This window comes from Sebastes fasciatus, chromosome 7 (genome assembly GCF_043250625.1).
Source record: "Sebastes fasciatus isolate fSebFas1 chromosome 7, fSebFas1.pri, whole genome shotgun sequence".
NCBI lineage: Eukaryota > Metazoa > Chordata > Actinopteri > Perciformes > Sebastidae > Sebastes > Sebastes fasciatus.
The window spans coordinates 33,384,851-33,399,099 of NC_133801.1; the positions used below are offsets into that span (position 1 = coordinate 33,384,851).

The 14,249-nt window shown below is 43.1% G+C and overlaps 1 protein-coding gene across 14 annotated transcripts in view; it reads left to right on the top strand.

The window, feature by feature from the left end:
• Positions 1 to 14,249, top strand: part of tenm4 (teneurin transmembrane protein 4) — a 194,603-nt gene that overhangs the window by 178,816 nt on the left and 1,538 nt on the right. For all 14 annotated transcript variants that reach the window (XM_074640402.1, XM_074640405.1, XM_074640400.1 and 11 more), the window contains 3 exons: positions 3,355 to 3,651; positions 5,233 to 6,847; positions 9,525 to 9,667. In XM_074640402.1, coding sequence (XP_074496503.1) covers positions 3,355 to 3,651; positions 5,233 to 6,847; positions 9,525 to 9,667 — 2,055 coding nt within the window. The remainder of the gene's footprint in view (positions 1 to 3,354; positions 3,652 to 5,232; positions 6,848 to 9,524; positions 9,668 to 14,249) is intronic.

Sequence of the window (14,249 nt, forward strand, 5' to 3'; positions counted from 1 at the left end):
GCACATGTCTAAACAATACTTATCAAGTAGCAGCCAGTAGCGGCTAAAAGTATCCTCTCAGATTGAGTAGTTTGTAATGTACAGTAAAGGAAGAAATCTTGTGGCTGCCAGTCCGCCATAGCAAGAAACTCCAACCACTTCAATGTGGAATTAAAAACAGAGCTGATATCTCTGTATCAGTATTTTGGTATCATCATAGTGTCGTATCATGTAGAGCTGTTTGTTCAAAAAGAGATACTAGTTGGAAATGAATAAAAAGAAAGAATTTGTTTTTCTTTGATTGAAATGTGAGAATAAACATAACTGATGTTACTGAAGAAAACCGAGTAATCGTTGAATTAAACACGAGGACCGATGAAAGGCCTTTTCACTTGTGAAAACAGCAGATTGATATTGTCATTTGACACAAAAAGCCGTTGATATTGATTGAGAGATCAGATGTTGCTGCAATGTTTCATGTTGAAGACCGTTTAAGATGTAACATTGTAGGTCTACTGTAACAGTCTCTCTTCTGTTTCTACTTTCTTTGACAATTTCCTGTTAGAGGCAATGTCCAATTTAAAATAATTCCTCTTGAGTGAGTTTCCATTCTCATGGGATCTTGGGATCTCCGCCGTAAGAGGTTTTTTCCACCCTGTTGAGTCTTTGCTGAAACAGATCCTGGCACGAAGAACTTTCTCTCTTTTCTTATACCTTATTTCCTGTTGGAAGCGATCTCAATGCAATCTTTTTGGACAGACAGCAGGCCTGTGCTGCCTATGAAAGAGTCTGAGACAAGGAAATGCTGGAGCAGGAGAGGTCTCAGTTTTTGATATCCAGTCACTTATCTGTAAGAATCTAGGCAGTTTAACAAATGACTGAAGTCATTTCACTTTTGTCAGTGCAGTCTGACACATGTTATGACAGTAAGTTAAAGTAAAAAAAGAGAAGATATCAAATGTAGACCCCCATCCCGGTTCTTATTCCCAGATCCGTTGAAGGAGCTCCTCCCCTCCCCCATCAGTCTCGGGGCTCAAATTGCTTGTGCTTGCTTGTGCTTTTAGTGTAAAGTAATCCTCTCAATTAGGTATCAGTGACATTAATTGCCTCTGGTGTAATTGTCCCTTCACAGATGAGAGACCTAAGCATGCTTTTCTCAATGTGAGATTGAAAAAGTTAGGCTTTTCAGCAAGCCCCCCTTGCGACCTGCTCCGTGGCATGAGTCTGGAAAGAAGCCAGGAGCAGCTTTCTGAGCTAAGAAAGCTTTGCCAAGTATTTACCAAGCCAAACGGTAGCTACACATCTGAAGAGAAACTATGTACATAAACGTTACTATGGAACTTTTAACTGGTTATGAAACAGTCTCAATGTAATACTGATGCCTCTATATGACCGACATAAGCAAACGAGACCATCAGCGAGAAGACTGGCTGTTTCTATGTAGTTATTCTTAATGCTTGTCATCGGTGCCACCAGGTCCGATTCAGGCAAAATCATGCAGGTTCACCAGAAACTCCTTCAGCAGGGCCTCCGGCAGCAACCAGCCCGCCGCAGACAGACCCAGATCCGGCTTTACTGCCGCCTTCGACCTGCAGTAACAGCTCTGGCCGGAGGTGGAAAGCTCCGTGCCCGGCAGCAGCGGCTCCTCCTCCGGCCAGGAGCAGAAATTAGCATCGCTGCTCCGCCGGTCCTCCTCGCTGGGAGCCAGCACCACACTGCTGGAGAACCAGAACCAGGACAGCGCAGGGGGGCAGACTCTTCAGACACTGCTGCAGTAAAATGAGAGATTTTCCAGGGACTCTGGTGCTCGGAAACATCAGTCAACACAAAATGAAAATTCCTTGTAGTATCTTTAAGAAAACAACGTGATAAATAGAGGGGGGCCGCTTTGATGCCAGAGACCTCTATGACCACATTTCCCCAAATCTTCCAGATGGTGTTTTAAAGCAGCAGTGGGTAGAAATGGAGCAAATATGATTAAAAAAAGTTAAGTTTTATAAAACGGTCACTATATCCTGACAGTAGTGCATGAGACAGGTAATCTGAAAAAAATCATGTGCCTCTGGTGTCCTCCGGTGCTCCTTATAGCATCTGCAAGATTTCACAGACCGGAGGAAAACAACCATTCAGAGCTGATCTGGAGTCTGCCGTCCAGCTTCCGTCTATGAGAGCCACGAGTCAATCACTCGCAAATTCCGATCAAACGGTCAAACTAGGCAGCGCTGATCAAATATGAATCAATATTCTGTTACGTTAATGCCTATTTCTCTCTTCAGATGTTTTCAGAAACATCTTGCAGTGAACTGTTTAGCTGTAAAACGAGAAAGTTTGTGATGCAGCAGCCATGTTGAGATCTGCTGAGGAAATACCAAGCACCGCCCACCAGCCGGAGCACAGCCAATAGGAATGCTCTCTCTCTCTCTGAAATGACCTGTGATTGGCCAAAGTCTCCCGTCACGGGCTAGATTTTTTAAAGCCTGAAAACAGAGCCATGAGGAGGAGCAGAAGTCTAGTTTTCTCTCAGAACACTTGAATTACAATATGCTGAAAGGTTATTATGGAATTTCCGCCCAATGATGCCAAAAACTTGTTGGCTACTGAAGCTTTAAGTAGTGCATCCTAAGGATTTCTTTTTCCTGCTGACTGAGAAACATAGTGGCAGGGCTGTTTGGTGATCTGTTTGGCTGTTTGGTGATCTGTTTGGCTGCAGCACAGGAGCTGCCTCCTAGATAAAACCTGGCAGCGGGTTCGTCTCTGTGCTGACCTGGACACAGTCTTAGGGATTACGCTCTTCAGAGCAGTGTCTTTCTGCTCTGATCACAGTGAAGCCAAGGGTCACCGTGTGCAGCGTCATGCATTCAAAAGAGGCAAAAAAAAAAAATGTGAAGTGTCATTTAGACAATGTTCTGAGTCACACAGGAGAAGAATTGATTTTTTTCTCCTCTTTTCCAATTTACTGGAATGGCTAAATAAAATGGGAGTCATCTGCGCCTGGTAATTCTTTTCAGTAAGCAGTGGAAATGAATTTAATGATCAATGTGGCTCTAATGTTTCTTGCATGAATAGGCATACTCCCACTTAGACTCCACTGCATTTTAGCACAAACAAAGAAATATGGTAATTCTTATAATTTCATCACATCAATAGCTCCTGCAGTCCTGAGATACAGCTCCTCTGTTGTAATTAAAAGCTGTGAAAAGAAGAATATAAAATAATCACTTTGTGATTAAAGCTCTCATAAGGTTCCACCTCAGAAGAGCAGTGCACCAAATCCTCTCAATCATTTCAAACTCACCAAACATGTTTATTCCCTCTTAGTGCAGCTGCTGTGGTCAAATTAAATGTTTCTAACTCCCTGCTTCCTCTCCTGTATAGGTTCATAACAGGAACTTGCTGTCGCTGGACTTTGATCGCATCACCAGGACTGAGAAGGTCTACGATGACCACAGAAAGTTTACGTTACGGATCCACTACGACCAAGCTGGGCGGCCCACACTGTGGGCGCCAAGCAGTCGTTTGAATGGAGTCAACGTCACCTATTCTCCCGGAGGGCATGTTGCGGGGATCCAAAGAGGCACCATGTCTGTACGCATGGAGTATGACCAGAACGGCAGAATCACTTCCCAGATATTTGCCGATGGTAAATCGTGGAGCTACACTTACCTCGAGAAGGTACGAATTGTTGGTGCTGCAATGATGATTAAATGGTTTAAAGATAAAAAATGTAATATAAGACGGTAGGGACAGGTTGTACCGATAAGTTCTGGAGGAGTGTTTGTGTAAGAACCTTGACGGGAGATTTTGGAGTTAAAAGTTAACTTGTAATACTCCAACAGTGTTTGCGCTGCATTATCAGGCTCCAGCACGGATATCAGCAGAAATGTAATTAAAACCTGTCTGGTGCACCGCAGATGTTATACTCTGTTACCACAGCCTGACAGCAAAGTTCAACCTGAAATAGCTCTGATGAAAAGAACAGAGTGAAATGTCACTTTCTACTCACTAATTGAAGGCAAGATTGTTGGGGAGAAGGTGAAGAGCAGCAGTTCTCCAGCTTGTAATGTTAAAATAGCAGCTTTGTTAATAGTCGATAGTCAGTTTCTCAGCAGCCCTCTAAGAGCTGAGAGATGCTGGCAGCCTGTTGTGACAGCCTTTGAACTGATTTAAAGACGTCATTTATTGGTCCAAGAAAGGCGCAAATGGGAATTTTTGTTTTGTGAAATCATCTCTTAAGGAAATCTTAATGTCAGAGGAATATCAACACCACTTTCAAGATGGGAATTAGATTTGGTCTGAATCTGACTTGCATGCATAATGTGCTATTATGTGTTGTTGTGTTATTTGCTTTGCTTTGTCCTTTTGTGGTTTACCAGCCCAGTGTCTTGTACATTCCTAACTTACACTTACAGTATGTACTGTAGGTAATGTAAGGAATTGATTTAAAGTAGCAAATTAATTTTCTATCTGTTCAAAACGTATCTTAAAGGAGATTTGTCAAGTATTTAATACTGTTCTCAACATGGGAGTGGGCAAATATACTTGCTTTAAGCAAATGTATGTATATATTTATTATTGGAAATCCATTAACAACACAAAACAATGACAGATATTGTCCAGAAACCCTCACAGGTACTGCATTTAGCATAAACATATGCTCAAATCAAATTTGTGGGTACCCATAGAACCCATTTTCATTCATATATCTTGAGGTCAGAGGTCAAGGGGATCCCTTTCAAAATGGACTTGCCAGTTTTCCCTCACCAAAATTTAGCCTCCTTCACAACAAGCTAGTATGACATGGTTGGTACCTGTTTACTGAGGTTTTCTAGTTTTGTATGCTACAAGTATCTTCACTCTAGCTTTAAAACTGTGCCCGCTACAACCTCCGAAACATTGATTGCGTTTATTATCGGAACTTGCAACATCAATTTGCTAAAAATTGCAAGTTCGGTAATGGGTTAAAGAAATTAGTGGGTTAAAACAAATTTGCATTAAGGTGTTATTATCGCATTAACTTTGACAGCCCTAATATATATGTTTTATTTATGTTTTATAGTTTTCCTTAATGTCTATGTAATTGTAATTACTGGCGCTAGACATAAAGTAATCACCATTTTTTATAATCATATCTTATTTTAATTTTAATCCTATTTTGTGATACTGTGTGTTTATCTAAAGAGGAAATCTATTAAATATACTGAATCTTTCACTGTATTTAAATGACTCCATGACTGTTTCCTCTTCTCTTCACAGTCCATGGTGCTGCTGCTCTACAGCCAGAGGCAGTATATCTTTGAATTTGACAAAAACGACCGTCTATCCTCTGTGACCATGCCCAACGTGGCACGGCAGACCCTAGAAACCTCCCGCTCCATCGGCTACTACAGAAACACCTACCGGCCCCCTGAAGGTAACGCCTCCGTGCTCCAGGACTACAGCGAGGAGGGCCAGTTGCTGCAGACCACCTACCTGGGCACAGGCCGCAGGGTCATGTACAAGTACGGCAAGCTCGCCAAGCTGCTGGAGATACTCTACGACACCACGCGCATCGGTTTCTCCTACGACGAGGTGGCCGGCATGCTGAAGACGGTCAACCTGCAGAGCGAGGGCTTCACCTGCACCATTCGCTACCGTCAGATCGGCCCGCTGATCGACAGACAGATTTTCAGATTCAGCGAAGAGGGCATGGTCAACGCCAGATTTGACTACGTCTACGACAACAGTTTCCGCGTCACCAGCATGCAGGCCGTCATCAACGAAACGCCGCTGCCGATCGACTTGTATCGCTATGACGACGTGTCTGGCAAAACAGAGCAGTTTGGAAAATTTGGAGTAATCTATTATGACATAAATCAGATTATCACCACAGCAGTGATGACCCACACCAAACACTTTGATGCTTATGGCCGGGTGAAGGAGGTCCAATATGAGATCTTTCGCTCGCTCATGTACTGGATGATGGTGCAGTATGACAACATGGGACGAGTGGTGGCCAAGGAGCTAAAGGTCGGTCCATACGCCAACACCACGCGCTACACATACGAGTATGACGCCGATGGCCAACTCCAGGTGGTCTCCATCAACGACAAGCCTCTGTGGAGGTACAGCTATGACCTCAACGGCAACCTGCACCTCCTCAGTCCGGGGAACAGCGCACGCCTCACGCCGCTACGCTATGATATCAGAGACCGCATCACCCGCTTGGGAGATGCCCAGTACAGAATGGACGAAGACGGTTTCCTCAAGCAGCGAGGGAACGACTACTTTGAGTACAACTCAGCGGGCCTGCTGGTGAAGGTGTACAACAAAGCAAGCGGTTGGAACATCAAATACCGTTATGACGGGCTGGGCAGGAGGGTGTCGAGCAGAAGCAGCATGAGCCACCACCTGCAGTTCTTCTATGCTGACTTATCAAGCCCCACTCGGGTCACCCATATGTACAATCACTCCAGCTCCGAGATCACTTCGCTCTACTATGACTTACAGGGACACTTATTCGCCATGGAGATAAGCAGCGGGGACGAGTTCTACGTGGCCTGCGATAACATCGGCACCCCTCTGGCCGTGTTCAGCGGCTCAGGCCTCATGATCAAGCAGGTCCTCCACACAGCATTCGGAGAGGTTTACCTCGACACCAACCCCAATTTCCAGCTCATAATTGGCTACCAGGGAGGCCTGTACGAGCCTCTCAGCAGACTGGTCCACATGGGCCGACGGGACTACGACGTCCTCGCCGGCCGCTGGACGACACCTAACCACGAGGTCTGGAAACGTCTCAACAGCAACCACATCGTGCCGTTCAACTTGTACATGTTCAAGAATAACAATCCACTCAGCAACAATGAAGAGATAAAGTGCTACATGACCGGTGAGTTCACTTAACAGACCAGTGTTTTACAAAGATGAGAGGATTCTTTTTCTTTTAAATCCACAAAAAAAATCCCCCTAACCCTCCTTTACAGAGGATTGCATTCCAGTGGTAACCCAGAGTCATGGCAAAAAAATAAATGGATTACAAAGTAGCAAAACATCCATAGAAACTTCTAAAAGCACAGCTGCCATCCTCTGCAAAGTAGCAAACTGCAAACTTGTCAAGGCCACATGTCGGGCCTATAGGCAGTGTGTGTTTGATACTCAAAAGCAAGATTGTCTGTGAAGTATTCCTCTAACAGCTGTACATGATAGTAAGTAGGAGGTAGGGATGCACCGATACCAGATCGGATATCGAGTCAATACTGACTCAAACAGCTGAATCGGGTATCGGTGACAATGGGGCTGATCTATTGAAATTCAATTCTATGTTTATATGCTATATAAATTATATAGCGGAATTTTAATTCCTGTTTAGGTTTTGATGCATTAAAAAGGTTTACACTTGAATTGTAATTCCTGTTAATTTTGAAGATGTTTTACCAAGTTGCTGGTGTATGATTTATTATTTTAATAATGAATAACAATTCATGAAACTTATATCACTGTATTTATTTGTTACATTTTGTTTCACAAAATTAGGAAAGCAATGTTTAAGTCAAGCCTGATGTTGCCTTACACATAGAAGAATGATCCCAGTCGCTTCCACACAGTGAGGCATACAGCTTACTAATTAAAAACTGGTATCTGGCCGATACCCAAAGCCCAGGTATCGCTAACGGTATCGGGACTGAAAAAGTCCGATCGGTGCATCTCTAGTAGGAATCATCCTCACAATAATCAAAATAATGATTTGAATTGCTTACAAGTGAGTAACTGTGTGTAAATGGCAGTTGACAGGTGTTCAGTGAGTCCTACTAGAACAATCAGTGATGCATATATTTTTTATGGTGCTAAAATTGCATGTGTTGAGGGGGAGGTGATGTCCTCTTTCCTGTATGAAACTCTTATTGCTTGCAGTTCAGCGAACAATGCTCATTTCAGATTTGTTTTTATGTCAAATTTGGTGTGTTTTTTATTCTAAACAACGAGCCACAAATGGAAGAACAGTCCCTGCCAAAATTAAATTGAAAAGCAGTGTGCTATAGAGGCTTTTAAGAGCTTCCTCACAGGGACACTGAGGTTGTTTTTCTGCTCTGGCGTGCGCGCCTATGTGTGTGTGTGTGTAGGTGCATTCGTACATATGTGCTCGTGCGTGTGCCCACTGGCTATCGTTTTGAAAGTGCTCAAAGGGAACCATGCTGTACGGCAAAGCCCCCTCTATTGTCCAACACTCAGGTCCCTTCCCAGAAATATCACATTGTTTTGTGTTGCTTTGTGGCGGGGAGGAGGTAAATGGCAGTGAAAGCACCCCAGTGGAGAAGGAGAGCACAATGGATCCATAGAAACCATAGCCAGGGCCGGTTGTATCAACCTCTTTGGCTGGAAGGAAAACAACATTGTTAAGGATACTCGGCGAATACTCGGTGGTTAAACCAATCGGCTTCAGCCAGATCTCATTCACAAGTGAGGGATTTAATTCTCTATATTCATTCTGCATTATATTTACTCAAATATGCGTATGTTGGCTGTCAAATAATTAATTTGATACCTTTTATCCTTTATTAATTTACCTATAGACAATACTGAGAGGAAAAAATAGTCACTTTTTGTTCATGTGGAGTTAAGGCTTCTACTTCTTTCTGTTCAACAAAGCCATTTAGCCGGCTGCCAAACAGAGAGGTGTTCAGCTTCACAGTCCACCATTAGGGGCTGACTGGCATTTGAATGCTAAGCAGACTGTTAGATATAGTGGGTCTACCTCAGTTGTGATTGATGGCACTGACATTTCCATTCCTTTCACTAAATTATCAGGGTCCTTTCATTGTCCTCAAACAAATTCTTATTTAAAAAAGCTTTGTCAGGTGCCACAATGTGGCAGTGCCAACCTGCCCCCACCCCCAATAGTGTCACAGCAATGATTCTGCTGTCCATAACAAACACACTGAAAGGGCCAAGAAACAAATGGCTCAGATTTAACAGGCTTTCCTTCCAGTCATGTCTGTAGCCTTCTCTGTGATATCCAGAATTAATGACAGCACCTATAACCACGGCACTGGTGGCTGCTATTAGACGAACCACATTACCATGATTGCATGGATTTGAAACCCCGACACGTCACTCTCCTCAGCATCTCATTAGGAGAAAAAGTGATTGCAGAAGAACCCGCTGAGTCTACAGAATATCTCGTGTTGAAGTCTGGGGCTGCTTTGAAATGACATGACATTACGGTATATAATTATCAGCACGGCAGACGCTCTCAGATGTCACTTGGCTTTTTCTGGGCCCCAGCTGTGTGTCATTAGTGTGGCACCTGCAGGAGTGGACATGAATCATTGCCACCATCTCGAGTGTTTATTATAGCTTGTCCACTTTCACAAACAAATCAAGTGCTCAGGCCGCGTGATGAGTATTTCAAGGAGACAGCCACTTGACCGCAGAATGCCAACTGTTCAAATTTGAACAAATCAATTGCTTGTGTTTTTTCATGGTTTCCCCGGAGCCAGAAATGATCATGTCTATTGAGATGACATTATTTAAATCACTGCTTCAATGGTTTGATCCCTCCCCTGCAGACGTGAACAGCTGGCTGGTGACCTTCGGCTTCCAGCTGTACAACGTCATCCCTGGCTATCGCAAACCGAACACAGAGGCCATGGAGCCGTCCTACGAGTTGGTCCGCACCCAGATCAAGACACAGGAGTGGGATAGCACTAAGGTAAACCGGTCACTCTCACCTATCCCACCTTTCACCTTGGCCACACATCACCGTCTTCAACTCTGCTCCCTTTTCCTTTCCAGCATCATTAGCAAATAGACACAGTAGCCACACTCCCAGAGGAGCTGCCAGCTATCAGGCCAAAACACAGCCCAGCGAGCCAGGTCCCTGCCCCCTAGTCCTCATCTTGGGGAATGGGGTCAGGCTAAACAGCTCTTGTAATTGTCCTGCCATTAGGGAAATTCACTCTCCATTCCCCCCACCACTGCTCATTGATTTCATCTCAGTCTTACACCGTTAGCCAAGGCCTGAGAAGTAGTAGACATGCTCTAATTCCTGCGTTTATCAGCCCCTTTTAAGTTGCCTCCAACTCACCTGAATTATTGAAGAGGCCACTGTTGTCTTGGGTTTGGTTACAGCTAGACGAGTGAATGTCCCCCATCAGGAGGCCCAGATTCATGTTGAGTGACACTCTGGCTGCTACCGTAACACAGTGGCTATTTGTTATAAAACATTTGTAGGCCTAAAAGCTACTGGGATGATACAATGCAGGGTTATCTAAAGCCGTGACCTCTGATCTGACCAACCAACCATAACAAGTAGGCACACCAACCGGGTATAATAAACCAGTGAGAAAGCAGTGATGTGGCACTATGCTGTAATACTATCTACTATTGGGCTTTCATTTGAAATACTTATGCCTACCATACACGAGAAGACTTTGAAAATACTTTTTAAAGACTGAAGTCTGACACTCACATCTAAAGACTAGTCTAAGTCACAGAGTTTTTAGTCACAGACTATAATAGTCTATTTTGCAAAGACTGGGGATCTTGCAGGGTCACTATTTACAAGACTACAACTAGATTCCTTTAGAGACGATGTCACGTCCTGCTCCTGGTGGACATTTACAAGAAGAAACACTGTTAACAGAACAGAAATTGCCGCAGCCCTCAAAGTCCCCAGTGAGTAGGCCTATGCTATAGCTAGCAAGCTAAACACTGTCCTGAATGGGGCAACTTGCAAGCTAACGTGAGCCACTGGAATGTTTGCTTTTAACCTACAAGCTAACTGTATGTTTCAGCTGAAGATTGCTGGCTTCAATCATATAAATGGACCACATGTATATAGGAGAGAGAGAGAGAGAGTACTGCAGCCAGATTTATATGGCTAATAGCAAACATTCCAGTAGCGCACCGATTGGTTGTCGACAATGTATAGTCATTGATATTAAACTTGTTCAATTTTATCGGAATGTCAAGACGAGAAAAAGACCGACTTAAGACAGCTTGGACTGAGTTTTATGATCACTATCGAGATCACAGCAGCGCGCTGCAACTCTATATTTGACTCGTGATTTTATTCCAACAATTGGAAATATGTCTGCAACAGTGAAATTACTTAAAAGGTAATTTGGTGTAAGGTTGGCATTAAGAATTTAAAACATTTAAAATAAAAAAAGTTAAATTACAGACATGCACCTAATGTTTTCCATTTCATATCCTCAACAATTTCATATTTTTCTGCCTGTGACAATGGAAAGAAATATATCCAATTTTACTGTCAGTATAACCTACATTATTATTATAATTTTTTAATTATTATTTATCTATTTTTTTTAAGTGTGTGTTGATCAAAATAGCATGTCAATACATGCTCTTATGTGCCTTATATTCATTTAAAGTCATGAAGGGAATTTCACTGTTACCCGAAGTGTCACCATGGTCAATAACACATGAAATGAAACACCACACTGTTATTTTACAGGCCATACAGTATATGAAGTGTAGAGCCATAATTGTAGGAATCCGAGTTATGTCTACATCTAGCATAGACCACTTATAGAGGGTTACTGTCACAGCCCCCTGGGGCTGACTCATGCTTGCTGCTTGTGCCTGACACTCCACTGAGAATCTCTGAACTCACCCAAGGTACCAATCTACAAAGTAGCTGCGACAGAGGAAATATCTAATTGACTCCCAGCTGTTTCCATTTCACATATCTGAGAGTAGATATGACGGAATAGTGTTGTAGATTAAAAGGAATAAATGCAACACTCATATTTTCAGACATACTGTTGCATCAGACCTCACCTCAGACCTCACAATTTTAATCAACACTCAAATGCCAGGAAAACATTCATCAGCAGGCAATTTTAGCCCTTTTTCAAAATGACTTAATAGGTTTAATTGCTAAGGAAATCACTCTCGGTGTGAAGGGTCAGATTCAGATTTTTAAAGTGAAAGTCCTTAACCATAATTTCAGAGAGGGGTTTACCATCAGTTTCCTGGAAGCTCTTGATAGAAGGGCTGAAATGAAATGAGTCTTGTGTTTACATCACTTCGAAGCACTGAATAGAAGTGGGTCCATTTGAGTAATAATAACACTGAAAGCTAATTTTTCTACAAACCCAGCCTTTCAAGTATATATTCAAGAATACCCATGATAAAAAATCGCAACCGAGGCTTTAAATAGCAAAGTTAGCCTAGATTTGAAGGTTTCACTCGTGTTTGTGAGGGAGCTCTTCCTTCAGCACAACTCTGGAGTATGTACTGTAAATGAGAAGTAAGGAAAGATTGAGATAATTAGTCTTTACCCTGTGTATGAGCCAAGGCATGATATTTTTATCTGGAGTTCCTGCTTCAAAAATGGTGATCTGAGCTTCTAAATGCCACGCTGATCCTCACTGCAGATGGCCAGGTCGGCCTAATTAAATGCAGGGTTCTTTGAAGCATGAATTTAGCTTTAAAACTACACATACAGGAGTATCCTTCCCGTACTCCTGGCATGCCTGCCTTTCTATCTCTTTTCATTTAAGCCCCTATTTCGCCATGCTGCTGAATCCGCACACAGATTGAAAAATGCCGTGAGGGGCCAGACAGATGAGGTTTGTGCTGCACAAGGCTTGATCTCTCATTCTGGGTTGTGCTGGAGGCTGATTGCACCCCATACTATGTGAATGATGCCTCTCTGGGAGTGTCCCGGGAGGCTGTTTCAGTAAAGTGGAGGACATTGCCCCCTTTCCTCCCCCACCGCCGCTGGGACAGCTGACCGGGTCACACTGTTGGCACGGTAAACAAACACGGAGTGGCATGGTGTGAAGTGTCCCCCCAGGCCATCTCTCCCGGAGGGACCCAACAGCACAGCTGCCCCCCCTCACACCCCTCATGTGTCTCCTCTTCATGCTGGATCTGATGCGGTGTCACGTCAAAGAGCGGGCAGATATGCCGGCCACTGCAGCCTGCTCCACACTCCTCAGCCCCACCCAGTCCCCCAGCCTGTAGCCACCCTCTAACAGAGAGACAGAATTAGAAACTGTCAGGAGGACTTTGGATGTGACTGCCTGACTCCCCGGGACGCTCACAGCCTCTTATCTTGGGCAATGGCAGGAAGGCACAGTGTTTGAGAGCCTTTTTGTTGCCGCTCACACGTGTCGAGGCAACTGTGTGTTGGCCAGCTTCCATTTCATATCACTCTCCTCATTTTAACATCTCTCTTTCTTCCTAGGGAGCATCTCATGTCAAGTAGTATTAGGACAAAGTATTAATTTTGTCTCAAGGGAATGTGGTATCTATACAAAGCTTTGATCCCTAAAGGAACGTTATATATATATATATATATATATATATATATATATATATATATATATATATATATACACTAGTTACCACCCGATTCCTGTTTCATATTTGGCACAGCATGGCTGTCAGAAGACAGCAATTTCACCCTTTTTCAAAATATCATGCCTGTCACAAATGATCAGAGAGATCTGCATTTGCTGACAAACACCTCTGCCCCTACCTTGACTGTGTGATACTTTCACAGCTTCAAAGCACCGTGGATTTGTTGTTTGCCATTGATAATGAATGCAAAGCAATTACATCATTATTTAGATACGTCCTGCAATGTACTAAAGATGTCTAATCAAATAGAGTGCTGCAGGAGTCCTAAAACCTGGAAATGAGTTAGCATTTTAGCACTTCCGGTTCTCTCGTCTGGAAGTCGATGGGTTTTTAGTTAGATGTCTGAAATAAGGTCTGTGGTTAACACAAGCTGAAGAGATTTTAAGGTTTTGTTCCACAACATGAAATACATCAGTAAATATCCAACTCGTGAATTTTGAAGCCTTTAAGTGTCTTAAAGAAGGCGGTTGTTAACAAGTGGCTAAATGAGTCTACTGAACTTCATCACGCCGACTCGTCCTCCTTTACGTCCTCGTTGTGTTTACTCGCGCTCATGCGACCGTGGTGTAATTCGTTGATAGCTTAACGTTAGCTTTTTACTTCTGGCGATTGCATTCAGATTCAAAAATCTTAAAAGTTGTGTTCATTTGTAAAGATTATCTTGCTGAACAAAACCTTTAAGTATCATAAATGTGTGTTTGCCACAGATCTTATTTTCTGCAATAATCCGAAACCCAATGGAAAAATCCCATTGGCTTTTTGTCGAGGGAACCCAGGGCGATGCTAACTTCCTGGTTGCCCTACAAAAATACGTCATCCCTGGAGCACTTTATAAGAATTTGAGCTTAATAGTATATTTTCTATACCGCCTGTAAGCTTTTATTTTTACTTCTTTTTTT